This window comes from Bos taurus, chromosome 7, assembly GCF_002263795.3.
Source record: "Bos taurus isolate L1 Dominette 01449 registration number 42190680 breed Hereford chromosome 7, ARS-UCD2.0, whole genome shotgun sequence".
In the NCBI taxonomy this organism is placed as follows: Eukaryota; Metazoa; Chordata; class Mammalia; order Artiodactyla; family Bovidae; genus Bos; species Bos taurus.
In genome coordinates this window covers 5,085,585-5,105,417 of record NC_037334.1, presented here as the reverse complement: position 1 = coordinate 5,105,417, position 19,833 = coordinate 5,085,585, and the positions used below count along the sequence as shown (strand labels likewise).

General features: G+C 55.8%; 1 protein-coding gene across 16 annotated transcripts in view; it reads left to right on the top strand.

The window, feature by feature from the left end:
* Window positions 1-19,833, top strand: part of MAST3 (microtubule associated serine/threonine kinase 3) — a 41,598-nt gene that overhangs the window by 10,716 nt on the left and 11,049 nt on the right. For 3 of the 16 annotated variants that reach the window (XM_024994777.2, XM_059888501.1, XM_010806598.4), the window contains 15 exons: window positions 7,045-7,133; window positions 7,222-7,291; window positions 7,481-7,501; window positions 7,998-8,076; window positions 8,529-8,689; window positions 8,873-8,948; window positions 9,254-9,463; window positions 9,573-9,674; window positions 10,136-10,268; window positions 11,777-11,844; window positions 12,255-12,340; window positions 13,112-13,320; window positions 14,008-14,146; window positions 18,721-18,853; window positions 19,004-19,169. In XM_024994777.2, coding sequence (XP_024850545.1) covers window positions 7,045-7,133; window positions 7,222-7,291; window positions 7,481-7,501; window positions 7,998-8,076; window positions 8,529-8,689; window positions 8,873-8,948; window positions 9,254-9,463; window positions 9,573-9,674; window positions 10,136-10,268; window positions 11,777-11,844; window positions 12,255-12,340; window positions 13,112-13,320; window positions 14,008-14,146; window positions 18,721-18,853; window positions 19,004-19,169 — 1,742 coding nt within the window. Of the gene's footprint in view, window positions 1-4,484; window positions 4,773-5,987; window positions 6,106-7,044; window positions 7,134-7,218; window positions 7,292-7,480; window positions 7,502-7,997; window positions 8,077-8,528; window positions 8,690-8,872; window positions 8,949-9,253; window positions 9,464-9,572; window positions 9,675-10,135; window positions 10,269-11,776; window positions 11,845-12,254; window positions 12,341-13,111; window positions 13,321-14,007; window positions 14,147-18,720; window positions 18,854-19,003; window positions 19,170-19,833 lie in introns of those variants that run through there. The other 13 variants (XM_005208543.4, XM_024994769.2, XM_005208539.5 and 10 more) reach the window with 8 other exon arrangements.

The following is a 19,833-nucleotide window of genomic DNA, read 5'->3' as shown; positions in this document are numbered from 1 at the left end:
AAGGCCTGAGCAGAGCTCGGGGAAGGAGGGCGCCAAACAGAGAGATGTGAACATGCAGAGGTCCTGAGGCAGGACCAAGACTTTTTGTTTTATTATTTATTTATGGCCACGCTCCCCGCACTATGTGGGATCTTAGTTCCCCAACCAGGGATCTAACCCACACGCCCTGCAGTAGAAGCACACAGTCATAGCAACTAGACCACTAGGGAAGTCTCAGGACCAAGATGTTAAAGCCTCTGTGGCCACCTTGGGGAGAGAAAGGTTGGCTGGGGACAGGAGATAGGAATGGAGGTGACAGAGGCAGAAAAGTGGCTAGGGCAACATCCAGGTAGGAGATGGTGTGGTCTGGACCAGGCTGGGGTGCCTCAGTGGAAGGCAGAGATGGTGTCGCCCCCTGTTTAGCAGAGGAGGCGATTACAGCTTAGGACCTCTGAGTGTGTTGTCCAGGGGCACCTTGGGAGAGAATATCAGGCCAGATCTGACTCTTGAGTCTTTGGCCTCAACCCCAGGTGAGGACCGGATGAGGGGAGGGACCTGTGGAAAGCAGATAAGCCAGTTTTACCAGGAGGAAATGGAGGCAGAGAGCTTGGGGCCCAAGCTCAGTCCGCCGGTCCCCTTTCTCGCCACCGGGGGGCAGCAGAGCCCCATTGCCTTGGGCCAGGCAAAGAACTGGGTCCTGGTCTCCTGGGCTCTGAGCACTTTAGGAATACGCCCACACTTGTCCCCTCAGCCTCCAAAGCCCTGTGGGTCCAGCCCATGGTGTGCCAGTAACTGTGTAAATAGGATAGTGTTAGGTGGACACAGTGATGCACCCCGCCACCCCTGCCCATCCATCTCTCTCCGGAGCTCACCTGACTACTCATGTGGCTTCCTGGACTGCCATAGTATAAGCTGGTCCAGCCTCAGGGCCTTTGCATTTGCTGCCCACCCTCTGCTTAGAGCTCCATTTTCTCTATTTACTCTTTTATTCATCTGTCAAGTCTCCGTCAAGCTCTCAGATAGGAAGCCTTTCCTTACCAACCCTCCCCGCCCCTGCCCCCCCATAAGGGCCCCAAGCCCCACTTACATTCATGTTGTACATCCTGACCCCCCCCATGAGTGTGACGCGGCGGGCCTTAGTTACAGCACTCAGGCTCCTGGTTGACGCATGCGGGATCTTTCATTGCAGTGCACAGGTTTCTCTCTAGCTGTGGTACTCGGGCTCAGGATGTAAGCTCAGTAGTTGGGGCGGGGTCAGTTGCCCCACAACATGTGGGATCCCAGTTCCCCAACCAGGGATTGAACCCGTGTCCCCTACATTAGATGGCAGATTCTCAACCACTGGACCACCAGGGAAGTCCCTCTATGTTTTCTTGTGTGATTATTGGGTTGTTTTTTTTCACCCAAAGGTTTGGGAGTCCCTTGAGGGCCTGACTTCATCTGTCCTGGTCATCCTATAGCCTCAGGCACAGCCTGGTAGACAGCAGGTGCTCAGTTAATGCTTGGGGCACAAATAGGAAGCGGCTGGGAGGGTCCCACCCGTGTTGGGGTGCAGGGAGCAGATTGAAGAGAAGGTCTTGAGTTGGGTCCATATGGCCAAGGGGACAACAAAGAGGCTGTTCCAAGCAGGAACAGCGTTGTCAGAGGAGGGTTCCCTCTGGCCTTAGATACCAAGGACAGGAAGATTTTGGATTTTCTACTGAGGGTACTGGGAACCCCACAAGGTATGGAGCTTGGAGGGGTGTGGACAGCTCATGGGCAGGTGGAAGGGGCTGTGATCGTCTGACCGATGTGGGGTCAGGAATGGGGGTCTGTATGTCCACCAAGGGCTTTCCTGTTTACACAGTTACTGGCACAGGCAGAGAGAGGCAAAGCCCTAGACAGAAAGCTACGATCTGAGCTCTAGGAAAGGGATTAACCCAGGAGTGCAGATTTGCTGTAAAATGAGGAGCCATGGAGGGTGTGTGAGCAGGGGAGGACCTTGATCTGGTGGGCAGTGGGCTGGTGCTGGAGATTACTGGCTCAGCCAGCCTTTCACGGGAGGTCTTTGCCATGGCCATGGGTCCCCTGGATTGCCAGCTGTGGCCTGGTCTGCAGAGGAGAAAACTGAGGCCAGATGGGCGTGGGAGAAGCAGCTGCTGGGGATGCCAGTGCCGTGGGCGTAATGGGAGGCAGGCAGGCGGTGCAGGCTGGGAATGATGGGCAGCTCCTTTCCTAACTGTGTGCAGAAGTGTTCCTGGCACATGTGGTGGTGGTGGTGGGGTGGGGGAGGAGCTTGTGGATACAGCGTGTTAGCGTATGGTGCATGAGACTATGACTTCATCCCCACTTGGGTTCCTAGACCTATGGGACCCCGAATTCCTCCCAGGCAGGAGGCTCTGTTTCCTGTATGTGGCTCTGGCTAAATACCTGAGGATCCTGGGTGACCTCTCTTATCCTCATCTCTTCATCCGACCCCTTAACAGCACCTCTTCTTTAGCCTCAGAATACATCCAGAATTTACCCACTTCATTCTATGGCCCCACCCTGGTCCAACCCTCAGTATCCCCCTCCCAGGCCCTGTTACAGCTCCTTACTAGCCTCCTGCCACCTTCCACTCTTGCCCCAACAGCTCCTGTTCCCCATGGCAGACATGAGGGAGGCTGTTTTACAATAGTCCGGATCACACCCTTCCTCTGCACACACATCCTCCATGGCTCCCTATTGCCCCTGCAGTAAAACTGCCATCCTCCCTGCAGCCCACAAGGCCTGTGTGGAGAGTCTTGCTGGTGTCTTCCTGTCAGCCCTGCCTCAGGGCCTTTGCATGAGCTGTGCTCTCTGCCTGAGATGCTTTTTCTCCATGGCTGGCCCCTCTGCCTTCTCAGTGTGTGGCTGGCTGCAGTGTCACTTCAGAGAGGCTAAAGTTGTCTTTTGCCAGTGTTGCCCCTGTTCTTTGCCTTCCTTGACTTCAGAAATTAACTGGTTCACATAAGTGTTTCCTGTCTCCTCTCTGCCTCCTGAGTCCCCAGACTGGGGACCCTGGCTGCAGGGATTATTTGTGTCCTGCATCCCCCATGTCCAGTACAAAGGGTGTATTTTTTTTGAGTGAATGAGTGGCTAGGTATGTGTTGTTTGAGCCTCAGTCTGGAGGGCCTGGGGAGACACTCAGCAATATCTGGGCCACCTGAAGGTGACACCGGGCTTAGAGGGAGCAAGGTGGGGATTCTGAGAGAGACTTGAGAAGCAAAATCAGTGGCACGATGGATGCACAGGGTTAGGGCTATAGGGCTATGTACCAGGCAGCAACACCCTCTGTATGCCTTGGTTTTCTCAGATGTGGGGGCAGGCTCCAGGTCAGTCCTGCCTGGGGTAGTTCCCAAAGTGTTGTATGGCCTGTGGAGGGTTCACCTTCAGGGTGACACTGTCCCTGATTTCCGGGGGGGCTGTCATGAAAGGAGGAAGCATTAACTCACAGTCTGCTGTGTGACACATTACGTAATGAAGGTGATCTGTGCCCCAGCTCTGTACCAGGCACTTTCTGTGCCTCTGATTTCGTTGTTATTCAGTCGCTAAGTCCTACCCGACTCTTTGGGACCTCATGGACTGTAGTCCACCAGGCTCCTCTGTCCTCCACTGTCTCCCAGAGTTTGCTCAAATTCATGTCCAATTGAGTTGGTGATGGTATCTTCGGCCGCCCCCTTCTCCTTTGGCTTTCAGTCTTTCCCAGCATCAGGGTCTTTTCCAATGAGTCAGCTCTTTTATTGCATTTTCACAAACAGACATGTGTAGATGGGGAAACAGCCTGGAAGTTTACCTAATGCTAACATTGATCAAATGTTTACCAAGCACTCTTGGAGACACAGAGTAATCTTCGTGTCAGCCCCATATTCCTCCCATTTTACAGTTGAGAATACTGAGGCTTGAGAAGTTAAATCAGGTGTCTGATTCCTGATAGTAGCCAGGCTGATGGCCTTTCCTGTCATACAGACAAGAAGAGGATATCAGGTGCTCTACTCAGTTTGCTAAACACGTCCACTATTGGAAGATGCTGGGACAAAGAATCCCAAGCCAGGGGAAGACAGAGCTGGACAGACACAAGAGAAGTCTTCCTGGACGAGGGGGACACTGGATTTTGCCAGACAGGAAAGGCATTCCAAGGAGTAAAGCTAGCGTGGGCGTGGTAGCATGAGCTGAACCTGGCCACTGGATGGGTCTGAGTGCCACACTCCCTCCCGAAGGGCTTAATGCCTAGGGAATGGGTAGAGGGAGAAGCTGTCGTATTTACATTTTGCTGGAAGAGAGCCAAGTTCCAAGGCCCTGCATCCAGGTACCGCCAACGCCCCGCCCCTGCCGCCTGCAACCCTGGCAATGTCCCGCCCCTCCGCCCGCGGCCCTGGCAACGTCCCGCCCCTCCGCCCGCGGCCATGGCAACACCACGCCCACTCGCCAGCACGCGAGTCCGCCGGCCTGGCTTCCGAGTCGCTCACCCCTCCCAGCCAGGCCAGGCCCCGCCCCCGCGCGGTCCTGGGCGGGGTTCCCGGCCTCGCTCCCGGGCGCGCGCTTCCTCCTCTCCCTATACCCCCAGTCCCGCGGCGCGCCCCCCCGCCCCTCACCGTGGGGCTCCGGGAGCAGATTCCACGGTGAAGGTTCGCGCCCCGCCGCCGCTGGTTGCGCCCCCGTGCCTCTCGGGCCTCTAGCGGCGGCGGCGGCACAAAGGGAAGCAGCATGTCCGACCCCAGCTACTGGACGGCGGTGGCGGCGCCCGGCCACCGGAGCCGCCTGGCCAAGGGCGCGTTGCTGCAGCGCTCCAAGAGGTAGGGGGCTTCGCGCGGACCTAACGAGTGGCGCGGCGGCCGATCGAGCAGACACGAGTTGCTGAAAGTGCGTCTCGGCAGCGTGGCGAGGGCCACAGTGTGCGGCGGTGGGGGGAAGTGGGAGGATGCTTTGGGATCTAGGTATCCCCTGGGGTCCCAGGTACCCTCCTGTTACCGCTCCTTACCCAGACTGGAGTGTCTGTCCGCCAGGGTCAGCTCAGGTGGTGACAGAGGCTGTAGGGATTTGGGACTGAATCAGGATTCGAACCTAGGTCAGTCCTCTGGCCAGACCTGGGGAGGAGCTTCTTGGAAAAACTGAGACTCTTTGGTCCTTGGGGCCCAGTCAGCGGAAATGTTGGTTCAGAAGTAAACATTTGCTGCAGGAGGCTGGTGTGCATGTCGGTTATCAGGCGGGGGTGAAAAATCACTTCGTTCTATACAGAGCAAAGTGGAGTCTCAGTTTCTCCTTCTGAAAAGCAGAGAAGCTAAGTGAGGGCTGTGAGCCCTGCTGGACCTATGTGGAAATTCCAGCTCAGCCAATGTCAGGATATGTGACCTCAGGCAGTTCCTTAACCTCTCTGTGCTTAAGTGTCTCACCAGTGCTTGGTCTAGGCATTCCCAGAGGGAACACAGGCAAAGGCTGAGTAATGGGACCAGCAGCTGAAGGACCTTGAATGCCTAGTTTAGGATTCAGGCTCTTCTTCCAGAACCCGGGGAGCCGCAGAAGGCTCATGGGCCCCTCAGGGATCAGGTGCCAGAAACTGACCTCAGGCCCCTCTTTTCTAACATACTTCTCACTCTCTGTTGAACCACAAGGGTGATTCTTGAAAAACTAGGCAGCTTCTTGGGGTCCTGCGCCTTCTCCAGGAATGGCTGAGCAAATAGTTGGGGCTCAATAGATGCTCAGGAATTGAACAGAGGATGCCCAGATCCCCTTTGAGAGCTCAGATGTAGCTGTTTTTGAGAAGGCCCTGCCTGAGAGCAAGAGGGAGGAGGCCAAGTGTTTTCCCCAAATGCTGTTGGAAGTGAAAAACGATGCGTCGGAATGAAGAGTCCGGTGAGGGGTTGGAAGAGGATGTGGGCTGTGAGTGTGTGTGTGTGTTGGGGTGGGGGGTTGACAGGAAGTTTTGCAGGAACCTGTGGGTTTCACTTTTGCTTCTGCGCCTCAGACTAGAGGACAATCTCTGTGGCTGGTGACATCTGTGGCCTCAGTTTTCCAGGCTGGGAAATGGGTGTAGCCTGTCTCTCCCTCCTCTGGGCTTATTGGTATTGGTGAATGCTGGTGATTTCTCTGGCGAGTCATTGTCTTCTCTCCCACCATGCACCAAACCCTGTGAGTAATGGATACGCACCCGCCACACTTCACCCTGTGCCCCGCCCAAAGCTGAGAACTGTGTATGCACCTTGCAAGGTGTACAGATGGGGAAACTGAGGCTCAGGGGGGCAGCGGCAAGTACAGCAGTGGGTAGGCGGAACCCCTCCTCCCTATGCATTGAGTCTCCTGAGCGGGTTGCTGACCTCGCCTTCCTCGGCCTGCATTGTGCCTCTGCCTGGAACACTGTTCCTGGCCCCGCGAGGCCCCAGCGTTTCATCTCTCCCTCTCTACGCAGTTCTGCCGAGGCCGGGCTGCGTTGGCAGCTCTGGCTGCGTGGGCTGATGCACTTGTCGGGCGAGCAGAGCCGTTGCCAGGCGACTGCCAGGGTTGGGGGGGGGAACCATGTTGCTCGCAACTTCCCTATGCCAGGGCGGGGGCTGGGGCCAGGGCCCAGGTGGGAGAAACTGGGCCAGGGATCTGGTGGCCAGGAAGGAGCTGGGATGAAGGGAGGAAAGCACGTGGGCCAAAGTTTGGCAGAACAAGATGCAACTGTGCATGATGCCGGCTTTAGGGTTTCCAAGGGTCACATTGACGTTTTAGGGGGGTCTCAGGGGAGGGGATTGGCCAGGAGATTGGAGCAGTGGTCCTGGGAAGAGATGCTTAATATGGAGTAGGGGATCTGCCTTAACCCCTCTGTGGGTTCCAGGGTCCTCTTCACCCTCTGTCTTGTCTGCCAGTGTTCCTGGCAAGGCTCTGGGAGTGGGACTGTGAACACAGAAGCTGGAGAAGCAGGGCCAGGGGCTCCCAGGCTGAACTCAGGGCCATGGGGGAGTCCACCTGGGGAGCAGAGAGGGCACAGTCATGTCCCTGAAGCTGCCGCCCATGGGCTCCCGGTTGGGCATGTGGTTCTCTGAGCCAGGAGGTCCAGGTCTGACCTTATCCCCCCTCCCCCAATAGCTGCCGCAGCGGGAACCGCAAGAGCCTGGTGGTAGGAACACCCTCGCCCACCCTTTCCCGGCCCCTGTCGCCACTGTCCATCCCAACAGGTGAGTGCGGGGCGGGGCAAGCGGGGTGGAGTGGAGGTGTCCTGTCTCCACTCCCGCTGACTCAGTTTCCCCACCTCCTCCTCAGCAGGCAGCAGTCCCCTAGATAGTCCTCGGAATTTCTCAGCTGCCTCTGCCATCAACTTCCCTTTCGCACGGAGGTGAGTGGTTGCCAGTTTTGGGGGATGGTGGCTGATACCATGGGCAAGGGGCCAGGCAGGGGCCTGCTCTTGGTGGCTGGACCTGCCTCCTCATCAGCCTTTTTTCCCCCTCCCCTGGCCTCTGCCCTGCGGTGGTCCCCCCTCTGGCTCCCGCCCCTGGCAAACGCATGCATGCACGACCTCTTACAGCCACATCACACGCACAGACAGGTAATTTCTAGGAGCCCTTGGGGAGGGGGTGGGGGTGGGGGTGGCATGGCCTGGTCCAGGAATCTCACTCCCTGAAAGTTATTAATTCACCTAACAAGAGCTGGTGGAGGAGCTGTTGTGTGCCAGGTGTTTAAATGCCGCTTATTCATTCAACAACATTTATTGCGTTCCCGTGCCCTCCGCTGGGGGGCTGAGGAATGGGAGGCTGGACTTTGGCCCTCAGGGCATCCTCAGGCTGGTGGGAGTGGCCAGCATGTACCCTAGCAGCTGTAACTCAGAGAGCAGCTTTGATGGCAGCTGGCATCAGGGAGCGCTTCCTGGAGGACGCGTCTGGAGAACAAGGAGAAAGACACAGTGGACTTGCTCACACTGTATTCGTGTTCTTGGCCTTTGCAGAAGATCCTTCCTCCGGCGGGGCCAGCCATAGTTCCTGCCCTTGGTCCCCACAAACCACAGGGGCCATGCTTCCCTTCCAACGTCTCCTTCTCCTCCCCAGGGCCGACGGCAGAAGATGGTCCCTCGCATCACTCCCGTCTTCTGGCTATGGAACCAACACGCCCAGCTCCACTGTCTCGGTACACACAGTCCTACCTTGGCAGGCAGACCAGGGAGTGCCAGGTTGGGGGTGGGGGAGACACATCTTTGTTTTGTTTTGGTTTTTTTAAGGTGTTGAATAGTTGTCTAGTCAGTAAACATCCTGACTTCCCCCCTCTGTGCTCCATTTTGAGCGATGTGGGGGTCCCAGCCTTGGCCCAAAGGGCTCCTGGTCGGGTATACACAGATATCTGCATCCTTGTGTGGTAAGGGAAGGTCTGGTTAGAGGGGGTCTTGGAGTTGCCAAGGAAGCAGCGAGGGCTTCCTGGAGGAAGGGGCATCACAGCTGGAGTTTTGAAGCATGCACAGGAGAGAGGCAGGAGAGGTACCATGTTGACCGATAGACAGCTGGGCCTTGAGAGTTAGGATAATGCTGGGGTCCTGGCTGTGGTGCTGACCGTGAACGCGTGGCCCTGATACCCCCTCCTGCCAGTCGAGCTCATCCTCTCGGGAGCGCCTCCACCAGCTTCCTTTCCAGCCGACGCCGGACGAACTCTGCTTCCTGTCCAAGCATTTCCGCAGCTCAGACAGTGTGGCTGATGAGGAGGGCGGCCACCGCTCACCTCGCCTCCGCCCCCGCTCCCGCAGCCTCAGGTGGGCCTCCGCCTCTGACCCCAGCCCCAGCCCTTCCCTGGGCGCAGCTCCTCCTCCTCCACCTCCGGTCCTGACCCCACCCAAGCCTGGCCTCTAGCCCTGCGCCCTCAGTCCTGGCTCAGCCACCCTTCCCTGGGCTGTGTTTCGGGTCCCGTGTCTTAAGCCAGTTGTCCCCTCCTTCAGCCCCGGACGCACCACAGGGACCTTCGACAATGAGATCGTGATGATGAATCATGTGTACCGGGAGAGATTCCCCAAGGTGGGCAGCACCTGGTGGCTGGACCAGCCGCAGCTCCGCCCCCTCTGTTGTCCCTCTGTGGTGCGCGCTGCCCTCTTGGTTGTGTCCGTCTCCCCATCTGTGCGTTTCTGTTTTTCCCTGTCACTCTGTCTCACGCTGCACCCCCCGCCCCCTCGGCATCTGTGCACATCACTTCCTCCCCTCCGATCCTTGGACCCCATCGTCACACCTTCTCTCTCTCCCGCCCCCATCTGCACACGTTGTTCCCAGGCCCCGTCCAATGACCAGGTCGCCCCATCTCCCCCCCGCCCCCCACTTCTGCCCAGGCCACAGCACAGATGGAGGGCCGTCTGCAGGAGTTCCTGGCCGCCTTCTCACCCGGCGCCCGGCTGGCACTGGCTGACGGCGTCCTGGGTTTCATCCACCACCAAATCATCGAGCTGGCCCGCGACTGCCTGGCCAAGTCTGGAGAGGCGCTTGTCACCTCCCGCTACTTCCTGGAGATGCAGGAGAAGCTGGAGCGGCTGCTGCAGGATGTGCGTGGGGGTGGGACGGGGGGGAGTGGATACAGGGTTTTGGGGTCCCCAGGCAGGGCAGGGCAGGACCAGGGGCTGTTGTATGATGCTACCATCCATCTGCTCCCAGGCCCACGAGCGCTCAGACAGTGAGGAAGTTGGCTTCATTGTCCAGCTCGTCCGGAAGCTGCTGATCATCATTTCACGGCCAGCGAGGCTCCTCGAGTGTCTGGTGAGTGTCTTGGCATATGGCCGGGTGCGAGGCTCAGACCAGGCCCTCAGCAGTCCTGCAGAGATTAAAAAGAGACAGTGCGCATCGTGTAGGGCTTTGTGAGGAACACTGGGGGTCACCAGACTCGGGTGGGCTTCCCACAGTCCTGCAGAGATTAAAAAGAGACAGTCCCCATCGTGTAGGGCTTTGTGAGGAACGCTGGGGGCCACCAGACTCGGGTGGGCTTCCCACAGTCCTGCAGAGATTAAAAAGAGACAGTCCCCATCGTGTAGGGCTTTGTGAGGAACGCTGGGGGCCACCAGACTCGGGTGGGCTTCCCAGAAGAGGGACCAGGAGCTAGGATCCCAGGGACGAGTCAGAGCCACTGGTAAAATGCTTCAGACAGAGGTCAGTGGGGGGAGGTGTGCAAAGGCCTGAAGGTGGGACCAGGCCTTGACTGACCAATCCCTCTGCATCCCCAGGAGTTTGACCCCGAGGAGTTTTACCACCTGCTGGAGGCTGCCGAGGGCCAGGCCCGAGAGGGCCAGGGCATCAAGACTGACCTGCCACAGTACATCATTGGGCAACTGGGCCTGGCTAAGGATCCGCTCCAGGGTGAGCTGGAGTGGGGGCAGGGCCAAAAGAGGAAACTGGGGTGAGAATGCGGACGGGCCAGGGTTCCAGCCTATGCCCGTGTGACTGCAGCGTGCGCCACACTGTCCTTCCCCTCTGTCTGGCCCTGTCCTCAGCCACCTGCAGGGCATATTTTGGGTAAGGTGCCCAGGATTCCAGGGTAAGGTGGCCACAAGTTGGACCCCCTGACCTGCCAGCTGCCTTGGAGCCTCAGCTTTCTCAATGCTAAATCGAGTTGGGCCAGAGTGCCAGGGAACCACTGTGAGCAGTGGCATTCACTTGAATTCCAAAGCACTTTCCCAATTTCTTCTGACTGTGGCCCGGGAAGTGGGACACGGAGTCAGACAGGGCAATCCACGGGCACAACTGAAACAGCCAGGAACCTCCCCCAAATAGTCAGGACAGGGAAAAAGACATGGTGCTGGGGGAAGCATTGAACTTGAACCTGGCCTGGTCTCGGGGTGGTCAGGGGAGCTCTGGGGAAAGATTGTATTCAAACTGGGGCCTGGAGGATGGAGAAGCGACCAGGTGCGGATCTGGGGGAGAGAGGAAGTGAACCAGGCAGGGGAACCGTGAAGGCAGAGGTTGCGAGACAGGCGAGTGTCTGGCCTTTTGGAAGAGCAGTGAGGAAGGGGTGTGGCTGAGGAAGGGGCGACGGGGTCAGCAGGACCCAGCCGCAGTGGCCGGCACCCACGGGGACCAGGCTGCCACTGTCCCATTTGAAGTTGCAGAGACTGAGGCTCTATGCTGTTCAGCTGGATTCAGGTCCAGGCGTGCCCAAGGCCAGACCACGCTCAGACTAGCTGTCTGGCCGAGACTGTGCTCCGCCAGCGGGGCTGTGGCCGGGGCGGGGCCCCAGTGATGGAGGAAACGGGAAGTGGCCAGGCAGACAGGTGGCAGCTGAGGCTGAGTGCAGATCACCCGCCCAGCGCCGCAGGGGGCCCTCTGAGAGCATGAGGGGCTGCATCAGACCCTGGGCCTCGCTCACCCGAGGCTGTGCTGCCCCGTCTCAGCCTTGCTCTGTGACCATGAGACACTGTCTTCATGGTCACCATCACCATTGATGTTCACCAGCTGCTCACTCTCACTCAAGACTGCCCCTGCTAAACCCCAGCTGAGGCTGGAGACTAAGGGGGCTCCCCCGGGCCCTGCCCCGAGCTGAGGAGCATATCAGCCACCACCTAGAGGGCCTGCGTCACAGCGGGTTTTCACGGCCCCGAAGCATGGAGCCAGGATTCAAGATAGCCAGAGCAATCAGAACCTGGGCTTCCCACTGGCCCGTCTAGAAGGTTCCTCAGTCGTTGCTCAGTCCAGCCTCCTGGATTTGACTGAAACCTGGACGCAGTAGGGACTCAACAACAGGATCATGGGAGCTGGTCAGGGGAGGCACTGTCTCCCCATTCCAAGATGAGCCCTGGAGGCCTCAGGAAGTCTCTGGTGGAGGGGCCGCACTCAGAAACCCCATCTGAGGCTCCTCCCACATTTTACAGAGATGGTGCCTCTGAGTCACCTCGATGACAATGGAGGACAGCCACCAGCACCAGAGGAGTCCCCTGAGGTAAGACAGCATGGAGCTTTAGAGCCCCCACGTGTCTTGTTCTTTTTGATGGTAGACCAGGTGGCCCTGAGAGGGGCTAGGTTTGCCAGTTGCTGAGGGTTTGTATATAGTAGGTGCTTAATGAATGCCTGTGACTTTGGGAGAAGGTGGGGGCAGGTGAGATTGCCCTGCTGGGAAGGTTGGGCAGGGCAGGGTTGGAGGGGGCACTGGAAAGTGGGATTTTGCAGGCTGTGTAGGAGTTTCCTGGTAGGAGGGCATGCATGGCTTCAGCTAAAATCTCAAACTTGGAGGGTGAGTTTGAGAAGTATGTACAGAAGAAGTAGCATTAGGTGCCAGCTGGGACTTGAGGGCAGGAAGAACACAGCGTGCTCTGAGCTGGGGCAGGACCCTGACCCCTGTTGCCCCACCAGAGTCGTGCCCTGGTCGGTCCTTCACGGAGGAAGCCATGTGAGAGTGACTTCGAGACTATCAAACTCATTAGCAATGGGGCCTACGGGTGAGTCCTTGGGTTCCCCGTAGACCCATTTCTCAGATGCCCTTGGGGATGACTGACGCCCACACAGCCCCTGAGTATGTAGACAGAGAAATAGACCTGCAGAGGGAAGTAAAGGCACAGCCCAGCAGGGACATGGCTTGGAAGGGTTCATCCATGATCTCGGTCCTTACTCGCCCCGAGTGTAGGGTTCTAGGAGTTTGGGGGCTGAGCAAGCAATGGCAGTAGTGCGAGCATTATTTAAATGCCACTTTGACAGATTTGCTTTGGCAGAGGTGGTAGGGGGGAATCCCTCATAGCATAAGACTGTCATGTGGGGGAGGGCGGAGGGGGAAATTACAGAGGGGGCTTATGCATCCAGGCTAAAGTGTTAGCAACGCGGTGGGGAGTTGCTGAGTCAGAGAGCTCCATCAGGTGGAAGCAGCTTGGGGTTTTCATAGCCCCAGCATTTACCTTATCTGAGGGTATGCAAAACCAACAGGCTCTAAATGGCTAAAAATCTGCTTATTTGAGTTGTAATGGACACAATTTGAGTTTGTGCCAGCGAGGCTTCTGAACTAACGGGTCTCAGTCAGCTGTGAAGAAATAAACAACCTAGGAGCTGTCTTTGACTCTTCATATGACACCAGGGAGTGTGGCTTAAACCCTCGGAGAGGCTGCCTGGGTGGAGGGCACAGGCCAAGGCATGGCGTGTGGGCTTCTGGACCCAGGTCAGGTCCCGGTGCCTGCCGGGGCTTCAGCAGGCCCCCCACCCCCGCTGCAACCCCACCCCAGGGCTGTCTACCTGGTGCGGCACCGGGAAACGAGGCAGCGTTTTGCCATCAAGAAGATCAACAAGCAGAACCTGATGCTGCGCAACCAGATCCAGCAGGTCTTCGTGGAGCGTGACATCCTCACCTTCGCTGAGAACCCGTTCGTGGTCAGCATGTTCTGCTCGTTCGAGACCCGGCGCCACTTGTGCATGGTCATGGAGTATGTGGAAGGTGTGGTCACAAGGGCTTGCCTGCCTCCAGCAATGGGGAGCTCACCCCTTATCCAGGAGACAGTCTCTTCTTTGACCCAGCTAGAGTCTGCTCTGTCCTCCATGGGGTCCCAGCCTGCCTTGGTGAGAGGAAGGGCTCAGTCTGCAGTGGGGGACCCAGCAGTGGGGTTGGAGATGGGGAAGCCCAGAGACGAGTGTGAAGGCAGAAGCCTAGGGGATAGGGTAGGGGTAGGATGGACAGCCTAGGCAGAGGGGACTGGTGGGCAGAAGCTTGGAGGCTGGAATAAAAGCAAGGGAGGTCAGGAGGTGTGGGTTGGAAGGACTAGGATGGTTGGAAGCCAGGCTGAGGAGTTGTAGGATCAGGTTTCCAGCTCAGGAAAGAATAGTATCTTCAGGTAATGGCAGGAACAAGCATTTACCAAGGTAGCTGCCAGTCAAGGAGAGGGAGCATGCACTCAGGAGGCACCAGCTCTGTACAAGGGAAGGGGCTGTGCACTTAACAAAGCTGCTGCCTGCCCAGGGCAAATCAGAAAGTAGGGTCTGCATCCCCTCCTGCCCCTACCAGCTCCCCACCCCAATTCAGGACAGACTGGGGACACTGTGCCGGAGGTGGGGAGGGCAGGTGGGTACAAGTCTCGGCACAGCTGCAGAACCAAGGATCTCTGCAAGCGTGTCCACGCTTCTGCAGGTGGCGACTGTGCCACGCTCCTGAAGAACATGGGCCCGCTGCCTGTGGACATGGCACGCATGTACTTCGCCGAGACGGTGCTGGCACTGGAGTACCTGCACAACTACGGCATCGTCCACCGGGACCTCAAGCCTGACAAGTGAGTAACGGGGACCCCGGGAGCGGGGCCTCTGGAGTGGGTCTGGGGCTGCTCGGAAGCACCATTATCTGGATCCCGCTGGCATCATGGGGCCCCGGCGGCGAGCAGATAATTAATAGATGCCTGCTATGTGCAGGGGAAAGACAGTGCACTTATGGAAGTGCTCTGGCAAAGAGGGTGCCCATGCACTCGAGCACTGCTACAATGTAACGGAAGTGAACTTGACCATATGAGGCACCAGCTGTATACAAAGGGCAGGGCCATGCACTGTGCAAAACCTCATGTGTGAAGAAAGGGACTGTGCGTGTCTTGAACACCTGGTGTGTACTAGTGCAGGGAAGAGAGTCTGGGGCTGTTTATTTCAGTCTAGCGTCTAGTAAGCATCTATTGAGTGCCAGGCCCTCTGTGAGTGGCTGGAAAACACGCGTGTGAGTGTGAATGACCCCTCAGGCTTTGTAACCCCTCCATAATTTTCAAAGCACTCTCCTGCATTAATTGAGCACCTGCTGTGTACACAGGAAAGGGCTGCTCTTATATCAAGTACCCTCTGGACATCAGGCAGGACATGCGAGTCTCAGGTACTTGCTGTGTGGAGGTGTGAACGTAAGCATCAAGAGTCGGCATGTTTTAGGACTTACTTTCCTGGTGGCCCAGTGGCTAAGACACAGCACGTCCAGTGCAGTTTACACAGGTTCGTTCCCTGGCTGGGGAACTAAGATCCCACGTGCTGTGCTGCGCGGGGTGGCCAATGATTAGTTAATTCAGAGAGTCTGCATGTTTTCAGGCCATCTTGTATTTTGCAAATGGCTTAGAAAACAAAACACATGTGTTTGCACTTGCTGTCTACCTTGGGCCCAGATGGCGGCATAACTGACTCCTCACACACTGATGACTTTTGAGTTTCTAAAGCGCCTTTTTTTGCTGGTGTGTATTTATTGGTCACCAGCTGTGTAGAGGTGATCAGAGCACCTCTGCTTAATAAGTGTGTTATTAAGCGAGGACTGCGGAGAAGGCCATGGCACCCCACTCCAGTACTCTTGCCTGGAAAACCCCATGGACGGAGGAGCCTGGTAGGCTGCAGTCCACGGGGTCGCTAAGAGTCGGACACAACTGAGCGACTTCACTTTCATTTTTCACTTTCATGCATTGGAGAAGCAAATGGCAACCCACTCCAGTGTTCTTGCCTGGAGAATCCCAGGGACGGGGAAGCCTGGTGGGCTGCCGTCTGTGGGGTCGCACAGAGTCGGACACGACTGAAGCGACTTAGCAGCAGCAGCAGCAAGCAAGGACTGTGTGTCAGGCCCTGAACACTGCAACTGTCTTTTTATATGAAGTGTTTATGTTGAGGTCAGCATGGAATGAACACCTGCTGTATACTGGGGACAGGGGTCCTTTTCTCCAATGAAGGTACTTGCCGTGTGGAGTTGTGAACCTGAGCCTTAAGAGCCCTGCATGTTTTCAGGGCATCTTGTAGTTTGCCAGAGGCTTAGAACAGCGGTGCCCAGCCTTTTTGGCACCAGGGACCCGTTTCATGGAAAATAATTCTCTCACGGACCAGGGTGGCACGGAACGGTTCCGGGGTGATTCCAGTGCATTATATATATTGTCCACTTCATTTCTATTACTGCATCAGTTCCACCTCAGATCATCAGGCGTTAGATACTCGAGGTTGGGGACCCCTGGCTTAGGAAACAAGCAAATGTGTAGTTGGCGCCTGTTGTATACCTAGGCCTCCATGCTCCATGTCGTCTGGCTGCTTGCTTTGTGCCCATCAGACCTCTTTGCGATCATCCTGGACTGGGGTCTTCCCAGTGTTCCCGAGGCAGGACTGGCCCCTCCCATGCTCACGACCCTCATCTGCAAAACGGGATGGGAAGGGGTCCAGCCCCAGAGGGTTCAGGGAGGGATAGGTCCCCACAGTTGGTGCTGGAGATAAATAATTTTTCCTCTGCAGTTCAGAAAATTTCAGGTACACCCCAAGTCAAGAGAAGGTGCATTCATTTGCTAGGGCCGCCCTAACTAAGGGCTTAAACAACAAGAAATTTATTCTTGGGACTTCCCTGGCTGTCCAGTGGTTAAGACTCTGCACTTCCACTACAGTAGGCGTGAGTTCGATCCCCGGTTAGTGAACTGAGATCCCACATGCTGTGCAGTGTGGCCAAAAATAAATTAACTAATTAAAGTTTTTTTAAAAGAAATTTACTCTCTCAGTTCTGGAGGCTAGAAGTTCAAGATCAAAGGGTCAGCTCCCTTTGAAGGTACCAGGGAAGGATGTATCCAGGCTTCTCTCCTGCCTTCTGGTGGTTCCTAGGCTGTGGTGGCATAATTCTAACCTTTGCGTGGTGTTCCCCACTGTGTGCAAGTCTGTGTCCAAATCCCCGCTTTTTATAAGGACTCCAGTCCTGCTGAAATTGTGGTTACCTGGTGGCACAGCGGGCAACGAATCTGCCTGCAATGCAAGAGCCTCAGGAGACGCAGGTTCGATCCCTGGGTCAGGAAGATCCCCTGGAGGAGGGCATGGCAACCCACTCCAGTATTCTTGCCTGGAGAGTCCCTGTGGACAGAGGAGCTTGGCGGGCTACAGTCCATAGGGTCTCAAAGAGTTGGACACAACTGAGCGACTAAGCACAGCATAGCACAGCAGCTAGCTATGTACTCCAGAATGACCTCATCTTAAGTAATGACATTTGCAGTGACCCCGTGCCCAGATAAGACCCCATCATAGTTCCTGGAGGTTAGGAGCTCAGCGTGTGAAGTTGGGGGATACACAGTTCAGTCCATAACGGAAGAGGGCTATAGCGTCCCACCCCCACAGCTGTCAACGTTCATCCAGTCCAGTTTCCTCCCAGGCCATTCAGTCCTCCCCACTGGGTGAGTTGAAGCAAATTCCAGGCGTTGTCTCATTTTCTCTGTGACAAGGAAACAAATTTTTAAATACCACGTATAGTCAACATTCAAGAAATGAACTGTTTAAAAAAGATTTATTTATTTGTTATTTTATTTTTATTTGGCTGCACCGGGTCTCAGCTGCAGTTTGTGGGATCTAGTTCCTTTAGCAGGGATCGAACCCGGGCACCTTACATTGGGAGCGTGGAGTCTTAGCCACCGGACCACCAGGGCAGTCCCAGGAAATGAATGTCTTTGAGGCAGGGACATGCCCATAGGCACTCAGGAAACATTGGTTTGTCTTAGCAGAGGATGGCCAAAGGCCTGCTATGAGGCCTTGGTTTTTGGAGGGAGTTGGCTTAGCTGGTAGCTACACCAAAGTATTTCTTCCACAGCTGGTATACACAGTAGTTGCTTAAGAAGCATCATTTTAAAAAACAAACAAGAACCAGCAGAGGCATGGAGTGGGCACACAGAATTGTTTCTTTCTAGAGTTGAGGTATGCAGTAGGTGTCAAATAAATGACTCCTGCGACTACTTGGATACAAACAGTGAATTCTCCAGAAATTTATTTATTTATTTTAAAATACATTTTCAAATACTTGTATTTACTTATTTTTGGCTGTGCTGGATCTTGGTTGCTGCATGGGCTTTGCTCTAGTTGCGGCGAGTGGATGCGCCTCTCTAGTTGTGTTGCTCAAGCTTCTTCTTGTGGCGGCTCCTCTTGCTGCGGAGCACAGGCTGGAGGGCTCACGGGCTTCAGGAGCTGCAGTTCCCGGGCTCTAGAGCGCAGGCTCAATAGTTGTGGCGCCTGGGGTTAGTTGCTCCATGTCCTGTGGGATCTTCCTGGACCAGGGATCAAATCTGTGTCTCCCGCACTGGCAGGCAGGTTCTTTACCTCTGAGCCACCAGGGAAGCCCCTATTTATTTGTTTCTCATTTTATTTATTTTTGGTTGTACCTTGTGGTATGCACAATCTCAGCGCCCAGACCAGGGACTGAACCCATGCCCTCTGCCCTGGGGGCACAGAGTTTTAACCACTGGGCCACTGGGGAAGTCCTGCAGATATTTATTTTTAAATGGGCAGGTGTACCCAGGAGGTGCATGAAAACATGACTTTATAAAGCTGATGCATGTGATTTTTATCACTTAAAATATTTATATATTTAAACTTGCAAGAGAACAGGAACAGCAGCGTACATGATAGGTGTGTGAGTTTTAAACAACTGGTGCACCCATGAGGGGCACAAATATTTCTGTATATAGCAAGTGCTAAAGACATGTTCACTTCACAGTAGGTGCTTGCACAATATTTAATTTGTTAAAAATAATGGCTGTAGGTACAAAAATATGCTGTAGCTCTCCTGCTAGGAGGTGTTCAGGACATGTTTTATTGCCTAGTAGGGAAATGCCATGATTCTCAGGAACTTGATTTTTGCACAGCATAGTATACAGTAGGTGCTCAACGGTAATACCCGATGCACCCAGAAGGTGCACAGAGATGTTTGCCAAATTTGTAATGTTCCCCGAGAACCTCTGTTTCTTTCAGTAATGTAATCAGGCGTAGGACGTGTGTTCCGACCCTTGGTGGGGTTGGGCTACCTTGGATGGGACAAAGTTCGTGATGGGGGGCGGCAGGAGCAGCCAAGTACCCCCCAGCCCTGAGCGCCCCACCCACCTGCCCACAGCCTGCTCATCACCTCACTTGGCCACATCAAGCTCACTGACTTCGGCCTGTCTAAGATTGGGCTCATGAGTATGGCCACCAACCTCTACGAAGGCCACATCGAGAAAGACACCCGGGAGTTCGTGGACAAGCAGGTGGGCAGCCTCCCCCTGCCCAAAGCCCAGCCCCGGGCCATGGGGAGACTCTGCAGCAGAAAGGCGTATGTGAACCCTTCCCGTGATTCTCCCCACCCTCCCTTCCCCGACTGGGAGCCGCCCTCAGTTTCCCTGTCCCGCCCGGCCCAGGTATGCGGGACGCCTGAGTACATCGCCCCCGAGGTGATCTTCCGCCAGGGCTACGGGAAGCCAGTGGACTGGTGGGCCATGGGCGTCGTCCTCTATGAATTCCTGGTGGGCTGTGTGCCCTTCTTCGGCGATACCCCCGAGGAACTCTTTGGCCAGGTGGTCAGTGGTGCGTTCCCCACCCCCGTGGCCCAGGTTTCATCCCTGTGTCGGGGAGGGGAGCAGCCCCCATGTGGATAGATTGGGCACCTTTGGCATGCCAGGCCCTGGCTGAGCACTGGAGATACAGCCAAGGGCAAGATGGACAGTAAGGGAGATAAATAAGCAAACTATGGAGGGACTTTCCTTGTGGTCCAGTGGTTAAGACTCCACCTTCCTGTGCGGGGCTAGGGGTGGGGGGTTCGATGCCTCTCGGGGAGCCAGGATCCCAAATGCCCCCCTGGTGTGGCCAAAAAAAAAAAACAAAACTGTAGAACAATCAGAGGCAAAAATGCAGAGGAAGAAAAGAAGCAGGAAGAAGGGAGGGCGTGGGGTGGCAGGTGTGGGGTGGTTAGTCACTCAGTCACACCTGACTCTTTTGCGACCCTATGGATTGTAGGAGCCCAAACGGGCTCCTCTGTCCATGGGATTTTCCCAGGCAAGAATACTGGAGTAGGTTGCCGTTTCCTCCTCTAGGAGCTCTTCCCAACCCAGGGATTGAACCTAAGTCTCCTGGGTCTTCTGCATGGCAGTGCAGGGAAGCCCCAGGTGTGGGGTAGAGGAGCTGTATTAAAAGAGTCACAGAGAATGACACTGGGGTGACATGTGAGCAGAGTTTTAAAGGAGCAAGAGAT